Source organism: Solanum dulcamara, chromosome 4, assembly GCF_947179165.1.
Source record: "Solanum dulcamara chromosome 4, daSolDulc1.2, whole genome shotgun sequence".
Lineage (NCBI taxonomy): Eukaryota > Viridiplantae > Streptophyta > Magnoliopsida > Solanales > Solanaceae > Solanum > Solanum dulcamara.
In genome coordinates this window covers 1,373,211-1,392,420 of record NC_077240.1, presented here as the reverse complement: position 1 = coordinate 1,392,420, position 19,210 = coordinate 1,373,211, and the positions used below count along the sequence as shown (strand labels likewise).

Below are 19,210 nucleotides of genomic sequence, written 5' to 3'. Positions count from 1 at the left end.
CTGTACAATAATTTATATTCCATTTAAATTTTAGCACTTTGAAACTTCTGGATGCACTAATAACAAAAAAATGATGGCAAGGAAACAAAATGAAATAAAAGGAAAAAGGACATCAATGAAAATGAGATTTTGAATTTTACTTCAATAATACTCAATTGTCACTTTCGTCTTCACATCGCACATTTTAAACCATATTCGGATATATATATGTACAAGTCAAATTTGACCAGGCAACATTTTAATGATGTACCACATAGTGGTAATTAAATAGTAGTAACTCTTAAATAGATTATAAGTTTAACAAAAAATAAAGTTTACTTAGGATCTTTGAAAATCGTCTTTATCTCAGCAAGATAGGATTTCATTTATGCAATTGTATTGAATATATATTGTTACGAAATAGGATATGAGGAGATAAGATATATACAGATCTTATCTCTACAGACAGAGAGGAGGTATGTTGTCGTTCAAGAAAAAAGTTTCTCAAAACAACTTTCTCATCAATACAATATCTGTAAAATGATTTCTTTTGTTTTAAAAGCACCATAATTTTCTAAAAATCTCATAAAACAATATATGTCCACTTGGCAGCTATGCAACTTTGATTATCCTCCATTTTTCTTAGCTTTAGAATGAGATGACAGAGATAAAGCAAAAGCCGCTTGCCTAATCAAATGACTCTGTATTAGTGGAAATATATCTGAAAATAGGTTACATACTCTAAGGATAGAGCCAAAGACACATTTGGTTAAAAAGAAATTTGGTCAGGAAACAGGCAATGTGCAATGGTAGGAATACTAAAGTCTAAGGGGATGCATACAAACAGTAGCAAAACTAGGAGTGCAAGGGTTCATCCGAAACTCCTTAACGTTTACAAACGTTTGCTTCAGGCTGTTGTGTCTGTCTTGCCTCTTTGCTGCTAGTATTTTTTTTCTAAACTGCATTATATTCAGGCTGAAAATCTATCGAAAACAGTCTGTCAGCCTCATTGAGATAGGGTAAGATCTGCGTACATCCTATCCTCTCCAAACTTCACTTGTAAAATTTCATTGAGTGTTAAAATTTCAGACTCGACTGCATACCACAACAAATGTAGATGATTACCGTAGATAGTTATGGACAGAAATTTCATTGGTGGAATGATGATCTGTCATTGCAGATTCAGTTGGTAAAATTGCGTCATAAGTTCATCCAAATGAAAGCCACTATGACAGAAACGAACAAATTATGTCCCTTGTTACGTGACCATCCTGAAAGGGATAGGGCGAGGGGAAGGGTGCATGAGAATCATTGATCATTCATTGTGGTAGATTAGTACATAAGTACAAAAATGAGTACGTATCCGAAAGCCATATGTCAGTGCTAACTGCTAAACAAAGTAAAATAGTCTATGATAGCAAGAAAATCTACTGCTTATATAATTAAGATAGTGCTAACTTCACAAAAGGCGCACACCTGATTTTGCACCTGAAGGATCCTAGACAAAAGCTGGGACCTTCTAGAGAAACCCAAGATAAGCAAAAAAAAAAAAGCTACAAACGAATGTGAAATTTCTGTCCATAACTATCACAATCGTCAGTTACACGACCCCAGAAGGAAGACGCATTACCAGTTGTCCACCGAAAACACTGCAATAAATAAGAAAATGTAAAAGGTCATCATCAATACAGAATGATGAGGAATGCCAGAGGATAAGAAACAGATGGACATGAGAGAAGCTTATTTTACCTTTTAACATAGTAGTAACAGAAGTCTGCTAGGATGAAGGTTTGAACTATTTCAGATATCAAAACCATAGAAGGCCATAGACCATGACCCAATGCTACCAGCAGATGGCCGCGACTGTCCAAAACCTGTCACAGAGCAAGGAAAAAATTGTAAGGTTGTTAGAGCTAAATAACATGCTAACAAGATCCAAATATGTGAATAGTTGCCCAACCATTACATCAAACATCTTGATCAACCAATTTAAAAAAATAATTGAACATCCCTAATGAATTCCACATAACATAGTGAGTACTTGTTATGTGATCACAATGCAACTCCTTGCCTGCCCAACTCATGGTATTCCATACAGTACAACTTGGCCAGCCAACAAGGAACATGAAATCATAACCATCATATCAGCTCATTAATTGTTCGTCAAAGCAAACCACATTGGGTTAAATCATAAAATGTGGCATCCATACAGGAATTACGAATGACACCCAAATAAAGTTATCTGAAAAGTTTTAAAATACAATTACAATAGGAACTGCGAATTTGCAAATCAAACCTGGAGAACCCAGTGAGCACAGCTTAAGAACCTTGCAACACCCAATGCAAATACATAATGAGCTGTGAATGGTTCAACTATCTGTGTACAAAACAACAAAGAGGAGGTCAAAGGCAGTTCCCACACCACACAAAAATAATGAGGGAGACCGGGGGGGGGGGGGGGGGGGGGGGTTTGAGAAATCTGCATTTCATAAACGATAGCATGCAATTATACCTTAGTGTTTTGCATGACACGAAGTTGAGGTAGCACAGAAACTGCCTCCAAGTAAACACAGAATGCCCAGAAGACTCTATTGACGAAGAGATGTGATGTAGATGGATGAATTAGTAAAGCTAAGGCAGCACAAGGGATAACCTGCAGAAAACGAAAAAAAGAACAAATGCTTTCTTCTCAAAATGAAAAGAGAAAAATTGTGCAGAGGGTGGCATGACAAGAGTCATGCAAGCAAAATTACAACAAAAACAAAGAGATATAATGACACCAGCTGCTTGAAAGAACCAACGACATTTCACATTCTTAGATAAAACTGAAAGCCACGCTGACTCCATACAGAGTTCAGGGAAAATTATATGAAAATGAAAGATTCTTAATCCCAATTGCTACAGTTATCGGTCTGAGGGGGGGCTTCTAGCCATGGCAAAATAAGAAGCCTCTGGTCACTTCACTAAAATGCTTTTGCTGAACTGCAAAATAATCGATGAACAGAGTACTACTTCAAAATGCTTACAAGCAAATAAAACAGAAACCAATAACAACAACAATGCCTCAATCCAAATGATGTTGAAAAAAAATTGTATTCCCTCAGTCTCATTCTTTTTTACATAATTTGATTGGGTAATGAGTTTGAGTTTTCAAATTTGACTTATGAACTGTACAAGTAATAAATAAAACTAATTGAACCACTTTCATTATCTTAAAACCTCTAAATAACACTGATCTCAATAATTTAATACAAATAAGAAACATATATTCATGCTGATGTGGATCTTGCCTAAGCAAACACATAATGTGTGCTATATATCGTAAGTGACTACGAATTATGTTCAAAATACTAACACATGGTCCAAAAACATTATTGGATCTGTATCTATTAAATTATGAAGATGTTAAAATGCACAAAAATCATTTTACACATCCTGAACATTGTGATGACAATATATTATAGCTTTGTTATTACAAGAATAGAAGGTTTTCTATATATGACGTGGCGAAGTTAATGATAGACTGGAGAGTTGGAGATGGACACTAGAGTCTAAAGGCTCCAGACTTAGTAGTACTAAAGCAGAGCCCATGGAGTGCAAGTTTAGTATTGCAGTGCAGGAGGAGGAGAAGTGAGGATTGATATACAAGTCATCCTCAAGCGAGGAAACTTCAAGTATCTTTGGTCTATCATCCAAGGAAATGAGGAGATCGACGAAGATGTCGCACATTTGGAGCGGGGTGGATGAAATGGAGGCTCGTAAGTCCTATGCGATAAGAATGTGCCACCGAGACTTAAATGTAAATTCTATAGAGTAGTTGTTAAACCGAATATGTTGTACAGGGTGAAGTGTTGGCTAGTCAAGAACTCGCACGTTCAAAAGATGAAGGTAGCGGCGATGAGGATGCTTAGATGATGCGTGGACATACTATGGGAGACAGGATAAGGAACAAAGACATGCAGGTCAAGGTAGGAGTAGCCTTCATAGTGGATAAAATGTAGGAAGCGAGGTTGAGAAGGTTCGGACATGTGAAGAGGAGGAGCGTAAATGTCCCGATGAGGGGCTTCGAGCATGTGAGTATTTTTCTTTTTTCAATATTTTCATTCTTACTCTTGCATTTCTTTCAAATTGTTCTGAAAAATGATTTTCTTGAGTCGAGGGTCTATCATAAACAGCGTCTCTACCCCAACAAAGGTAGGGGTAAGGTCTCCATACACCTCACCCTCTCCTGACCCCACGTGTGGGACTATACAGGGTATGTTGTTATTGTAGAAATAATGACAAATGTTACAAAACTGAAAACATGTAAAAGTTAATACCTGCACGTTTTCTGATATAAATTAGGAAGTAGGTCAAACAACCCTTAATACGTAAACCTTTTATGTGTCAGAAAATGTTATCCTTCATTACTTGAGAGTTGGCCAAGTACATCTAGTATTGTATAAAAGAGGCAGTGCCTATTGCCTGGCAATGCTTTTAGACTCTGGCATTCTACAGCTTTCAATAACTATCATATTATAAAACAGTGCAGAGATTTGTACATGGAAAAACTATTCAGAGCAAATAACCTTGCATCTGATAACTTAATATCATTTTCATATAATAAAAAGAAATAACAATTATGACAAAGTAGTGCAAAAACCAGTAGCAACATATTTTATGCAAAAAAATAAATAAATCAAACAGTGAAAGGACACCAGATCAATATTTGGAAATAGCATTGCAAGGGACGAGACCAGAGCATGATACCATTAGTTGTGCATAATACACTTAAACTTTGGAATTGCTTAAATCAATCAATAGACCTTTATATCAATAAATGACTTTTGACGTCCAAATAACTTAAATTAGCCTCATTACACAAATGTAATAGCCATGCGCACACATACATATACACACTATTAACATAACAAGATATTTCTTGGAGATGAAAATACCAAATGAGAAACTAGCGCAACTAAGTACAACTCAAGAAGAAAATTGGAAAAAGGTATACATATGTTGTTTGAAACTTACCACATAATAGATTAAAAAATTGTCTTTGTCCTCCATGTAACTTGATCTAAGATTAAACCGGATCATATAAATAACCCACAAGGTCGTAGCTAACGTAGCTAAATCAAGTAAGGTGTGTATATCATATTCCATGACAAAACTGCAATACAGTCTAACAGCCAAAAACATAGCAGTGAGCTCCTGGGATTTGAGTGAAAGCCCTGCAATGATATACATCAGAGTCAATCAGAACAAACTGAAGCATGGAATTGAAACAGAAATAAAAGACCAAGGTCCCTAATAAATGTTCCAGTTTCCATGGATGAAAAATTTGTAACTTCTAAGAAAAAAAGAAGATATATGAGGAAAAAAAAACTCAAAACCAAAATTTAACAGGATACTTAAAAATGTTAAACTTGATGGGTTAGTGTGAGCTTATCCACGCAGTTACGCACTCTTTGACTAGGAATCCATTTTTCTAAAAGATCCTGACTTTCGTACTTGGGTGGGTCTCTGCGATCCTATCGATGACCTATGTTGAAGGGATATCTGTCACTTTTTATTTTTTGGATTAGTCTCTTCACTTGAATTCTCTCTAAAATGGTACAACAGACGGCGGCGTGCTGCGTACTCGCTAATTAGCTTCCGGTGTATTCTCTAGCATTGATTTTATTAAAGGAAAGGTAAAATGATCAAATCAATTGAAGATTTAAGTCTTTCTTTCTTCTTGAAAATGTAAAAGAAACCACCCGTACTCTCTCAAGTTGGATAACTTTCAAATAGTTCAAGGAAAAATCTTTCATCAATTCCAAATGATGACCTTGAACTAGCAGGGAAGTCATGAAAGAAAGTTTGACTGCTTTACTCAATCTCGAGAAGGTTGTTTAACATCCTTTTCTGTTCCAACTCAAGATATTTTCACCTTCATTAATGAGAAATCTCTGCGCTGTTCATAACTGGGTGCTTGTTCAAAATCCCACACAGTTTTTTGCTTTACTTGGTTGGTCATTAGAAGAGCCTGCTTAACTGAAGCTCTACAGAAAAGAGGTTTGCAGATTTGTTCAAGATGCCTGGTATGTTGACAGGATGCAGAAAACAATAAGCATTTATTCCTACATAGCAAGACAACAGTAAAACTGTATTAAATGTTCTTTTGTATTCTTGGAGTGAGCCGGTTAATACCCAAAACTACTTTTCAAATGTTAAACAGTTGGAAGGGAGTGGGTAGAAGAAACGCAGAGGAAGATTGGTGGTAATGCATCCCAGCATGCATATGGTGGACAGTGTGGAAGGAAAAAAAATCTCAAGATATTTAGAAGATAGAAGCAGTCACATGGAGAAAATCAAGATGAATTGCCTCAGTTTCTTCTATTTTTGGTGTAAACAAGACCTAATGGGGGATATAGATGATTTAGTAGAATTCAAAGGAAAAGTGTGAAATCTTATCTTTTAAATTTCTAGTCCTTTACAGTTGGACCCAAAATGTAAATCCCCCTCATCGTATCTGGTGATAGGTTTTTGTGATACATAAAATAGTTACCTTATCAAAAAATAAAACTGTGCTTGTTCAAATATTAGGATTCATTCTTGTTCCATAAAGAGTATTAAACCCATCTACTGAGTGGTCTTTAATAAAAGGAAAGCGATCCATAAACAATTAACAAAATGTTCAATGTTAAGCTATCTCCACTTTGCCTTTTACTTCCACCATCTCATAATTATACTTCTTTCCAATGGATGTGTTTATTTTTTTTAAAAAAAAAAAACTCTAAGAATGCACATATACTAGTGTAACTCATGTTTACTATGTTAAGAGACATCATCACTAGCGAGACCTCCAAAATTTAAGCAAGTGCTGTAGCACTTCTTTACAGTCACCTCACAGATCTAAAATTGGTAGCCACGAGAAGACATACTGCTTTATACAGCTGAGTATATTCCTTTAGACTAAGGTTTACACTGAAAAATTAAAAAACCAAGCAAGTTGTGCAGCAACTTCATCTTAACCTATAATGATGGCATTCTTTAAGAACAAGGCACTGAAAGGCAAAGTTAATAAGATTTACTGGTGGATCATACAATTCACTAGTCACATTCAAATTACTACGGAGTCAACAAAATCGACACCACTCAATAAAATTTAAAATGCCTCTCTTAACAAAAAAGGGTATAGCATATGACTACAGCAGACAAGATTCTCCAACCTCTTTTTAACACCATCCTACTCTCCAAACCTTAAAAAAGAAGTAAATTTGACATCGAATGCAATCAAACATGAAAAAATCTGTTATAAAAGTCCATAATAACACAATATTTATTAATAATCCATCCATTTCTTCACTTCAAATTTCGAATCAAACAAACAAAACCCTAGAATTCAGCAGCTGCTGAACCAAAAACCCTCGAATCTACGAAGTTCGCACATTTTTTCCGGAAAACGTATTGTTTCTATCCTAAATGACCAATTAATAAACCTAACAAAACCAATCTGCTAATTAGATCTTCCGAAATTCAGGTAAAAGAAGCAAACTTTTCAATTCCATCCGTTCGATAAGCAATAAAAAGAAGGTTTTTGGAAGAAATTGAGGTAAACATATTGATAAATAAATTACCGGCACAAGTTTTTTCTTTCATGAGCTTATAGATGAGAACGGAGATTCCAATTGAATGAACAGCTTCGGCGGCGACGAAGAGATTATCGTGATCGTGAACGATGGCGCGTAGCAACACCAACGCCGCCATACCGGTAATCACGGCCAGGAAAGCTTTCACCTTTGGCGGTTGCCGGCGGACCCATGTCGACACGACTTGGATCGGCCTCCGTGTCGTCCTCATACTGATATTTCTGGATTTATGGATATACCTAAAATTCAACGATGAAATCAAAGATTGAAATATCGGAAAAAGTAAATATTGGTGAAAAATAAATAATTTAGGAATCAGGAGGATCTTGCTTGGAGTTGGACTTGGACTTGGACACCACTAACCTATGTACATGTACCTACCTAACCTTGTGGGTGGACATTTTTATTTTTATTTTTATTTTCTTTAATTATGCCTTGAGAAGTAAATTGAAATTAAACAATTGCACCAAAAATCAAACTCAAAAGAAAAAATTAAATACTATTGGGAAAAAAAATTCACTTACCTAATTTACAAATTAAATTTTTAGCCTAAAACTCAATTCGTTATATAATAATATACAACCGGTTAAAAACTTGACATATAGTATTGTATACCCAATATACAGTATTATATAAAATTATAAAAGTTATATGCAATTTTATACACTACTCCCTCTATTCCATATTAGTTGAATTTTGAAGGTAATGCACACATATTAAGAAAAATATTTAAGGACAAAATCTGAACCATACATTCCACTATTGTGCTTTGTAAAATCATAAATATAATTTTTCAAGTAATGTGATTTTTCTCCTAAAAAATATAAAACTTCAATAAATGAAAGGGCAAATATGAAAAAAGTTTCAAACATCCATCTTGAACTTTGAACAATTCAACTATTTTGAACAATGAAATATTTCTTAAAAATTCAACTAATATGAAATAGAGGGAGTATTTTACAAAAATATATATTTTTTTTTCTTGAAATGAGAATGTTGAGATGGATGTGTGGGCATACCAGGAGTGACATAATTAGAAATGAGGCTATTCGGGACAAAGTAGGAGTGGCCTCGGTAGAAGACAAGATGCAGGAAATGCGACTGAGATGGTTTGGGCATGTGAAGAGAAGAGACACAGATGCCCCAGTGCGGAGGTGTGAGAGGTTAGCCATGGATGGTTTCAGAAGAGGTAGAGGTAGGCCGAAGAAATATTGGGGAGAGGTGATTAGTCAAGACATGGCGCAGTTACAACTTACCGAAGACATGACCTTAGATAGGAGGGTGTGGAGGACCCACATTAGGGTAGAAGGCTAGTTCATAGTCTCGTTATTCCTTCTTATTAGTAGGCGTATTAGTGCACTATAATACCTCGTGGTTTGATATCTACTATCATTTATTACTTTCATTATTTTCTGTACTTTGATTGCCCTATCTTGCTTTGCTTGTTTTTCTATATCGTTTTGAACTCCTTATGCTTATTCCTATTCCTATTCTCATCTGATTTTACTGAGCCGAGGGTCTCTCGGAAACAACCGTCCCACCTTGATAGGAGTCAGGTCTGCGTACACACTATTCTCCCCAGACCCTACGTTGTGGAATTTCATTAGGTTGTTGTTGTATAATTTTTTTTCTTGAATCTAAGCACCAATTTATCATAAAATGCCTAAACAAAATCACTCAAAACTTCACAGTTAGACTTCTCAATATGTAATCGATCTTTTGCAAGAATAGTCACTAGAAACAAAGTTTATTTGTGAAAATTTAATTTTTAAACTTTGAAGCTTTGAACTTCAACCACAGCTGAACACCAGGGAGAAGGCATGAAATTGGACTAATTCAGGTAACCATTGAAACCCTTGATTAAATTATGTAATATAACTTTATGAATTGCACTATAAGGTAATTATCTCTATACTTACTTTGGATCAATAACATGATCGCACCCACTCAAGAGATATATCAGCAGGTGTTTGCAAAATCATGTCACAACTCATAAGGGTAAACTAAACAGGTAGCAAATGCAGCTAAACTGAGTTCAACAAACAAGATAGCAAGTTTGGGTAAACAAAAACTAATAGCAATTCCAGGTAAACAGGAAATAATCAGCCTATCCAAATCTGACTACACATTCTATACTAATTCTGACAAGGCCTTGTTAGTTCTACTCTTTTTTTTTTTTTTTTTTTTTTACTTCTCTCTTGCTTGACCTGGGGGCTTCAATTGTATTTCCCCACATTCTGGGATATATGACAACACGTTAGGCTAGAAACAACTTCTGAATGTCAGAGGTGAGATATATCAAATCAAAACGAAGCTGATCGTTTCAAGACAGGTTTCAGCTGCTTGTCCTCCTCAAGTGAAATCATTCCCAAATGAGATGGGTCTTCAAGCATCATCTTTGCCACCAAATAACCAGCAATTGACCATGTTTGGTATTTACGAGCTTGCTTTCCAATGAATCGGCCAAGTTTTCCATCATAATATTCAGGCCACCCATCCTTGGACAACCGCTGTTCAGCAAGTTCAATGGCACGCCTTGCAATCTGAGGCCTCCCGGTCTTGATACATGCTGCTGTGAGGAGCCATAGAAGCACTGTAGCCAGAGACAATCAAATATGAGAGGGACCTACCACAATCTTGGAGAAGATACAAGATTACAAAAGTATTCATATGACAAGTCGAGATCTCTTCTAATTTTTTAAGCATTTGACCGTCATAAGACCATCTAAGTTTGAATCTGAATGGAAAACACAGGAACTTTTTGTCAATGACTGCCTTGTCTGATAAATGCTCAAAATAGGCCATACAAGGAAAACACAATAAGAAAAATACTATACATGAGCTGAGGGACACATCCATGATAAAAATTTCTGTCAATGACTGTTTCTAGAGAATTGAAGACCCACTTTTAGGCAGTTTCGGAAGTCCTTGGGCTGGTTTTATTTGGAACTAAAAGAGTAATTCAATATCCCAACGAAATTATGCAGATCTTCAAATACAACTAAGATAACCTTCAAACAACAATTAAAAACATTTTTCTATTCCCTGAGATGATCATCAGTTCATCGCTATTATATTCCAAAATTCAGTTTAAACCATGGAACATCACAAGTTAAATAGGTACCTGGCCATGACCCCCCATTGTGGTAACTCCATCTAGTGTTTTTTGGGTCGCATCCTGTTACAATCCTCCACTCATGACCCTCTATAGCCGGATAACAAACCTTCAAGGGCATCTCTCCTACCAATTCGTTCCAACGTGATTCAATAAGATCCATGATCTTGGTTGCCTGTTCGGGGGTTGCTAAGCTTGATAAAATTGCAATACAGTTGCCCAAGCAGAACCAACGGAAATCCATGTTTGAAGGACCAACATTTCCAAGGAAATAGCCACCAGAAACTGGCATGAAATCAAAAACCCATTCTGGAAGAGAATCAGGCATGACATTAAACTTGTTGACTGCTGTGTGGGAATATTCTTCAGTTTTATATCGGTATATGTCATTAAGTTTCTTTAAATCAAGCCAAAAGTAATTTCTCATGTGGTAGCTCAACGCATGCAGTCTCTTCACAATGCGTTCTACGAACTCCTTCCCTTCTGCATCATGATTGAGCAAAAGTAGAGCACATCTTAAAGCCATGAAGAATAGTGCCTGTATTTCTATTGGGTACCCATACACTCCCTGATATGTTTGTTTACCACGAAGTAGTCAGTGAAACTGCAGGATATAAGGGCATACTTAAGCACAGAAGATATACAAGGACAAGTTTCTTTTAGTTGCAGCAAACATTTGCACATTATGTATGCGGATGTAAAGGTTGATATGAAAAAGGGAGAGAGATAAAGTGAGACCTGTATACAAGAAATGTTTAGGAAACTAGAAAGAGATACCACTTTTATCTATAATATGACTAGATTAAGAGGCAATCAGAAAATTGATGTCTATATGTGTAGTATGCTGAAGTGTTCTAAGGACATCATCAATCTTGGTCATTCAGTAGAGTTGATAATATTTATTGGTAAATAATCTTTTGCGGAAATGTATTCCAAATTGAATTAGCAGTTTAATTTTGGAAGAAAGAGAACAGCTCTAAGGCAAATCAAATTTAATGCAAAAATCAATCTTCCGATTAGGCAGAATATTAAATTCTAGAAGCAGATAGTATTCTCAAATAACAACTTTTCACATGGTATTATTTCTTGGACATTCGACATCACCTTTTCACGTGACACAAAAATGAGTTAGGGGTGAGATAATAATTCAAATAAACTACAGATGATGTCTGTCTCTTTCTGGGAAATTCATAAACATTTAAGGGAATGGGTGGTTTGGCCCCAGATATATGGGCAGGTATATACAATGAAAATGATGTCTACAAACAATATGATTACACAAGACTTATGATTATGAGTTTGAGAATATGACAACCCCATCCAAAAGGGAACTAGAGTAATTTGAATTTACAACCTCCATAAATTTTCAGTATATCAAACATATGGAGACATGCTGAGTATGTATATCATTTCGAACAGTAAGAACAAGCATAAACAAGAAGGAACTCACCATTCTACGATCTATCATAGAGCACCCATCGGCACAAAGAAGAGTTGGAAATGTGTCAAACCCTTCTGAAAGGCATAAACTGAGTATCAGGCGCATACCCTTCTGGCATTCAGGTAGCTCAGACAAAGAGGTGTCCCCTGTAGACTTTGTGTATGCACGAAGTAATATAATCCACCAAAATCCAGAATCAATAGGAGCAACTCTTCCTATCGCACTCTCACCAAAATCTGCAATTAGTGTCTCGGTATTTCTAACCGGATCATGGAGTACCTTGAAACTAGCTGGCATTACACCCTCTCCCAATTGGAATCGATCTATCTTTTTCTCCCACGATTGAAGACGAAGAGTTTTCAAGAGGAAGTTCCTTACTATTTCGGGTTCTCTATTTATGAGAAAAGCCAGCGCACTTGGAACAAAGTCTCTGACAAACACCTGAAGTTAAAGATGGCTATTAACAAACACCTTGATCATGAATAACAACCACTACAGAACTTCTGTACAACTACCTCCTCCAAGTACCATATACAACAAAGAGAATACTTTTTCCCATATATCTTTAGAAACATTTACTAATTACAAGAAAGAGATATTCCAAAAAAGTGTATTGACCAATGAACTTTGTAAGAATACAACTCAATTGCTCAGTGACCTGACTTCTTTTTGAGTCTTCTAACAGCATAGGATATTATCCTGTCCTGAAATTATTGTATCTAGAAGATAGCTAGAGTAGAGATCCCAATAAACCATGAGTTTGGAGTCGGGGTATACAGTGCCCCAGAACACATAATTGGCCTTCCATTATATCCAAATATTAACCCCTTCAACTGAACAAGGAAACTTTCATCATTACGAAAGGATAAAAGAAACTATAACTCATTAAGTGAAAGCCTACAAAACAATCTAAGAGGAATAAGATGGCATCTCTACTCCCCTCGGAATAGTGATCTTCTGGCAATTAGCATAACTTATCAAGAGCCAAACATTGTTGACCAACAAATTTATTACCTTGTAGTAGATGGTTATCAAAGAGCACTTCGTATTTGGACCAAAAAGCATAAAAGAGTGATAGTACATGGTTCCCAATGGTAAAACGAAGCTGACCTGATTAACTATACTACAGAATACAATTATCCCATACACAAGTATAAGCTGTTTTCTACTGTTACATAGCTCAAAAATTATTCAATCAAATCAACTACAGATGACTTTACACAAGGTAATGGTAATTCTCTTCCTCTGAAAGAGACAAAGTTAACTACTCAAAACAACAATGCACACACCATTGACCTTGTAACAATTACAACATAACATGGTTTACCTGATCATAGTTAAGCTTTTCATCTGAATTATCTTGTGCAGCAATTGTCCCAACAGGCTTTCCACGAAAGTGCACCAAGGTACGCCTCAAAGAGTCCCAAGCCTCGGCAATCATAGGATGTGGCCCTTGTCCAAAAGGTGACCTCGGGGTAGTGAACTCAGATCTTTTTGATGGAGAAAATATACCATCAAAATGCTCCAAAGCGCGGAAGAAATTTTCAGCTCTAGAAGGGGGGTGAGGAGAGAACCCCAGTTGAGCTTCAGTTAGGGACTTCTCATCATATGAGCCTTGCCTCTCAATGTTCAAGTTTCTTGGCCTAGGTAGCCTCGAGAAATCAATGTCTTCCAATTCGGCTACACTACTACATGAGTCAATGTTTCTTATAATACTATCATTGTTAAACGCATCCCCGGAATGTGTTGACATCCTTGAAGCCTCTAAAGATTTACAAGCTATTCAGAGGCTCAACAATCTGCATTAAAATGACAACTCATCACCATGCATACTGATAAAAAATTGAAATTAGGGGCATAGCTTGAAGAGACTAAACGAGCCTAGAAAAGCAACCATCACCCTTTTGATATCTCATTAATCAAACAGTAGAGGCATTAACCCAATTAACAAAACAAGAAAAGGCGTGCACCTTGGATTCAACTATCACGATTCTCTCTCTCTCTCTCTCTCGATTCATATCTCCTGTAATTCTTCTTTCTTCTTTCGAATCAAACAGGGGAATCATCAATACAGATGTATAAAAACCAATAAATCATATCAAATTTTCAAACGAAGCCCAATCCAATGCATGCATGTACTATTAACAATCTCGCAGAAAGCTACATAATGAAGAAGATAAAACAACAACTAGTTGGAAGTCGATCGATTATATAAATTTATCTCTATTATCGACTATTCCATTACGCTCTATTTCACGAAAAATGTAAACAGGAAACCACACACAAAAAGAAACATCTTCTTGAATGCAACTTACACATACGACGACCGAAATCTGATAAAAAGGCGAGAAAGAGCGAGCAACGGCATCAATCATCAATGGCGAACAAAAAAAAAAAGAAGAAGAAAGAAAGAGTAATGGGAAAGTGGCAGGTTACTCACAGATGAATGGCGGAATGGATTTTGGATCGTTTCTTGTGCTACTGCTGCATTATTTGTGTACGTACCATAGCTAGCTGTGTCTCTCTCACCCCGTCACGGAGACTATGTGAACTGCCAATCAATTTTACTCATTTTCTTGCCATTTGGATTTTTCTACCTTCTATTCCAATTTATGAAGGAATTCAGGCTATCAGTGTCAAAACACTTAATTTTGCGCATATATTTATATATAAAAATTTTAAAATAATAATTATATATTTAAAAATTACATAAATTAATATTACTTACAATTTAGGAGTAACATAACTAATTATTCCAACTACCTTTTAAAAGTTTGAGATAAAATTTATTGGAGTATATCAACAAAATCTAGGATTACTTTTAAAGTAAACAATATAGGGGCTAAGGATTTTTCACTCCTAATTAATTCCTATGTTTAGTCACATCTATTTGGAGGGGTGATACTTAATATTCTTCTAACCAAGATTAGATTTAACCAGGTGATAAGGAATTAAATACCTATCGTTTTATATCTATTAAAGATTTTATAGGTTACGATATTGTATATAGTATTCTTGAAAATTATGTTATTCATATTTCTTTAAAATTATTGTCACATCTATATATTGGATTATTCAAAAAAAAAAATGTATAGCTTTTATAAAAATTCGGCACAAATTTAATGATATATTTTAAGAATCCAGGCAATATAACTTGGAATAACATTGTTCCTCAAACTCAAATGCTACCAATCAGTTTACCTTAACTTGAGGTCTAAAGATGTAGCTACACTACAATTTAGTTGGTTAAAAAATATACAATAATGTTCATGGACTACATGTAATAAAATTACACTGCATCTATTATTATTATTATTATTATTATTATTATTATTATTATTATTATTATTTATAGATCGATCTTGCATATTCTGATGGTCATGTACATAGAGAAAACAACAAAAATTGTCACATCGTTGTATCTTTGAAGATTCACCTTCCAATTTATCAACATCACCTTCCATTCTCTCAAAATTAAGAAAATATTGTTCTGCTCCTTGCATTGGTTACTAGTAATTACCAAAAAGCATGCAACGACATAATCAACTAAAGGGTCTCTTCGTTTATGTAAATTACTACGTTCTTTGTTTCAAAAAGCTTGCTCTTCCGACCCAAAAGGCTTTTGCTGTGATATTACTTCCCCCTATTCGACGATTCACTCTTAAGTACTCCTTTTGTTCAATAATAGTTGTCCACTATTGACTTGTCACAGAGGATAATTTTACCAAATCACACAAGTCATTTAACTATTAAAAATGGATAATATTTAATAGCAAGGATAAAATAGACACATCATGGTAAATTATTCATTGATTTTGTAAAATGGACAAGTATTGTTGGACATCCCAAAATAATATAGTGGACAAGTATTGTTAAATATCACAAAATAGTAGAGTAGACAAGTAAATATTGACAAAGGGAATATCACTTTAGCAAAAATGTTTTGTCCCAATATAAGTCTCTTTAGGTTTTCAATAATACTCTTATATTAAATAATTATTTCTTTTTAGTAATGCTTAATTCTTAAGAGACATCTAATAAATAAGATTAACATAGCAAATTATATCTTATATTGTATATTTATTATCTTTTTTATATCTTAGTATTAGTAAATATACATGAAATAAGCTAAAACAATACTTATTTTGAGACGAGGAAGTACTATCCTGCTTTTGATTCTTGAAGGATCCGGGATTTTAAGTTAGTAAATCCAATGATTTCAAGTGTACAATAAATTCCGAAAATTTCTATAGGTAGTTTGAGTCAAAAAGAGAAAAAAAAAAGTGTTGTTGAAAATTGAACCATGTGTTGGAACAAGAAAAAGACTCTTCGATTTTTGTAATACATAAATTATCTATGAATTGATGTACTCTTATGAGTTTGTTTAGTTTAATGAAAAGTTATGTTGGAATTAGTTAGTTTCATATTATTTTTTATTGAAGATTTAATTTATTGTATTAAAAAGATATTTTTTGCATAATTTTTAAAAAAAAAATATTTTTTTACAAAACACCTTCCACCTTAGCTAATAAAAAAGAGTTTGAGAGACTTCCAAAAGTATTTTTGTCATTTTCGTAGTTTTATCCAAAAATATGTAATCCCCGTAATTATTATTATTCCACTGTCTACAGGCATAAAATAGTCATGACTTTGGTGTTTTAAGTTATATATATACCAGGAACTAGCATACCAAACTCCCCCCTATCCTCACATGTATTCAATTTGGGCCCTCAATCTTTGTGTTAGTATTGGGTTCTGGTATCATTTTGAGCCCATATCATAGACTTACCTGGAGTTGATCATTTATCTTGTAAATTGTCTGCTAGGTCGCACTGACATAACTATTAAATAATTGTATCGGCTTTATTTACTGAAATTAAATTTCATGTCTTTCAACTAATTTCATTGATCACTATGCTGCACCCTTATATACATGATATCCTCTCTTTTTTTTCTGTATCAGAGCTTTTACCATTCAAAGTCTAGCATATAAACATGGGTAAATTTCAATTGAATTGCTTCTCAAGTTACTCTGCTTTACCCATTTTTGAAGAAAAGTAGCTCAAAGTTCACAATTGTTGTCTCCTTTAATGATTGAGATATTATTCTCATTAACTTTATGTGTATCATATTATTATCTCTTTAAATTTGTGCTTACTGAAACTAAAACATCTAGAAAGCATATAGTTTACTCTTTTGTTCAAAATGACTAGTTGTGGCTTAAATTTCTCATTCAATTTAGTTATCTTTTACTAGGATAGCATGTTTCATTAGTATTCTCATAATTGGTCATCACGCGTAGTTATTAATTAGAGGCCATTTTAAAACAAAACAAATTGTTTTTCTTCTGGAATGAGATTCTAGATATTAAAATATGTTACAAACTAAAAGAGAAAGAAACTGTAAAATGATACATGTTCTTTGCAAAACATTTGGCATCTCTTAAAGTAGAAATTCCAGCCAGTAAAGTTAACAAAGTTTTCACTTTTCACATTTAACTAAAGATAATGTCATTTCTTTAACCATCAAAGATTGAGCTGGTTATACGCGTCCTTTCATTTTTTATCATAAGTGTCAAGTTCGAATCTTGACAACGGAGTCAAAATAGTTTAGCTTCTAAAAGTGAGATTTCTTGATACACATTGAATTATTGAATTCAGAGTTGGATCTAAAGTACAATATTTGAGTTCACGAAAATCTAATATATTTTGCTCAAAATATATAAGATATCCTCCATTTCATTTTAACTTTTTCACGTATATTAAAAAATAAAATAAAAATATAAAGTATAGTTTAACTTATTAAGTTACACCTTTGTAATAAAAATAGATAGACTGTCTAATTTCCTCTAAAATACGTGCATTTTAATTAATATTAAAGGTATAGTTGAAAACGATTCTCAATTTTAGTCTTGAGTTTCTAAAATCATGATAATTATTTAAGGATAATTTTTTTGAGCTAAAATAACTTGTTAATTTGAGGCGGATGAAGTATTTAATTATAAACTGTACCCATTTATTATTATACATTAACATAAAATTTAATTATAAACTTATAACTTTCCAACTTTAAATTCATGTTGATCGAGCTCAACGTAAATACTAAACACTAGGTTGGCAATAATTAAAAAATTGTATGTCATTTTCTTAAAATAGTCAAAACAAAGTGAGAATTAATCCAACGGCTATAAAACACCCTTAATAAACTTCAAACCAGTGAGTGACATCTGTCACACACACAGAGTTTTTAGCTTTAGCCTTTGCTATATAAATTAGTGGAGCCTTACAATTCTCATACATAGTCTCAACTAACCTCTTTGACCTTGTCCAAATTCTAATTTTCAAGAAGAAAAATACACTTTATATTATACCCTTTAATATTTTTTATCATGTACCCAGATAGAAGAAATACAACCTCCTCAATTTTTGAGGCTTTTTCACTAAATCCTTTACCATATCCAGTTTTATTATTTTTAGCTGTTATTTTCATATTTCTTGGTATTCAATGGTTTGTTTCATATGAAGAAGTGATGGAGGCTACTGAAGAAAGTTTTGGTTGGATACTTTTGGTTGTGCCACTTGTCTTGTTATTCGCCGTCCGGTGGTTGTCCACGGTGGACCCGCCAGAATGGTTATTCGGCGGGTCACCGTGGGACCGACGGCAGAGGATGTATCAACTGCCGTCGGAAGGAAGCTCACCGTGGGGAGTGGCTGCTTTGATTGTGTTGTTACTAGTATTGTTGCAGTACCAGTCTACTTTTCTTGATATGTGGTTCTTATAATTATAGTTGTTGTTAATTAGTATTAAGAGAAATTAATTAATGTTAATTAATTAAGTGTGTGTATATATGTAACTATTGTTTGTAATTCAATTTCTACTAAGAAGAAATAGAAATAGAACCATAATTTTCTTATGCATCAGATCAAGATTCAGTCTACTAAAGTGATTTTCATATGGATCTAGAATTCAGTACTCTTGAGTGTGTTTGCTTCTAAGAAATATTTTCCAGAAAATAAGTACTCCTTTATTTTTTTTCTTCTTTTCTTTGTAGTCCAT

The 19,210-nt window shown here is 34.3% G+C and overlaps 2 protein-coding genes across 4 annotated transcripts; both read right to left on the bottom strand.

The window, feature by feature from the left end:
- Positions 1-1,277: 1,277 nt before the first annotated feature.
- LOC129885354 (uncharacterized) lies at positions 1,278-7,964 on the bottom strand. The gene is made up of 6 exons (XM_055959602.1): positions 7,587-7,964; positions 4,996-5,195; positions 2,492-2,632; positions 2,276-2,356; positions 1,729-1,853; positions 1,278-1,628 (listed from the first exon to the last, which is right to left on the bottom strand). The coding sequence occupies exons 1-6, from the start codon at positions 7,807-7,809 to the stop codon at positions 1,580-1,582; spliced, it is 819 nt and encodes a 272-aa protein (XP_055815577.1). The 5' UTR covers positions 7,810-7,964; the 3' UTR covers positions 1,278-1,579.
- Positions 7,965-9,581: 1,617 nt separating this feature from the next.
- LOC129885353 (probable alkaline/neutral invertase B) lies at positions 9,582-14,760 on the bottom strand. Of its 3 annotated transcripts, none has more exons than XM_055959599.1 (5): positions 14,595-14,760; positions 13,482-13,953; positions 12,164-12,595; positions 10,723-11,281; positions 9,582-10,191 (listed from the first exon to the last, which is right to left on the bottom strand). In XM_055959599.1, exons 2-5 carry the CDS (start codon positions 13,905-13,907, stop codon positions 9,902-9,904), a joined length of 1,707 nt encoding a protein of 568 aa, XP_055815574.1. In that variant the 5' UTR covers positions 13,908-13,953; positions 14,595-14,760; the 3' UTR covers positions 9,582-9,901. The 3 variants fall into 3 exon arrangements, with proteins under 3 accessions (XP_055815574.1, XP_055815575.1, XP_055815576.1); XM_055959600.1 differs by lacking the exon at positions 14,595-14,760 and adding an exon at positions 14,470-14,588; XM_055959601.1 differs by lacking the exon at positions 14,595-14,760 and adding an exon at positions 14,125-14,236.
- Between the last annotated feature and the right edge of the window lie 4,450 nt (positions 14,761-19,210).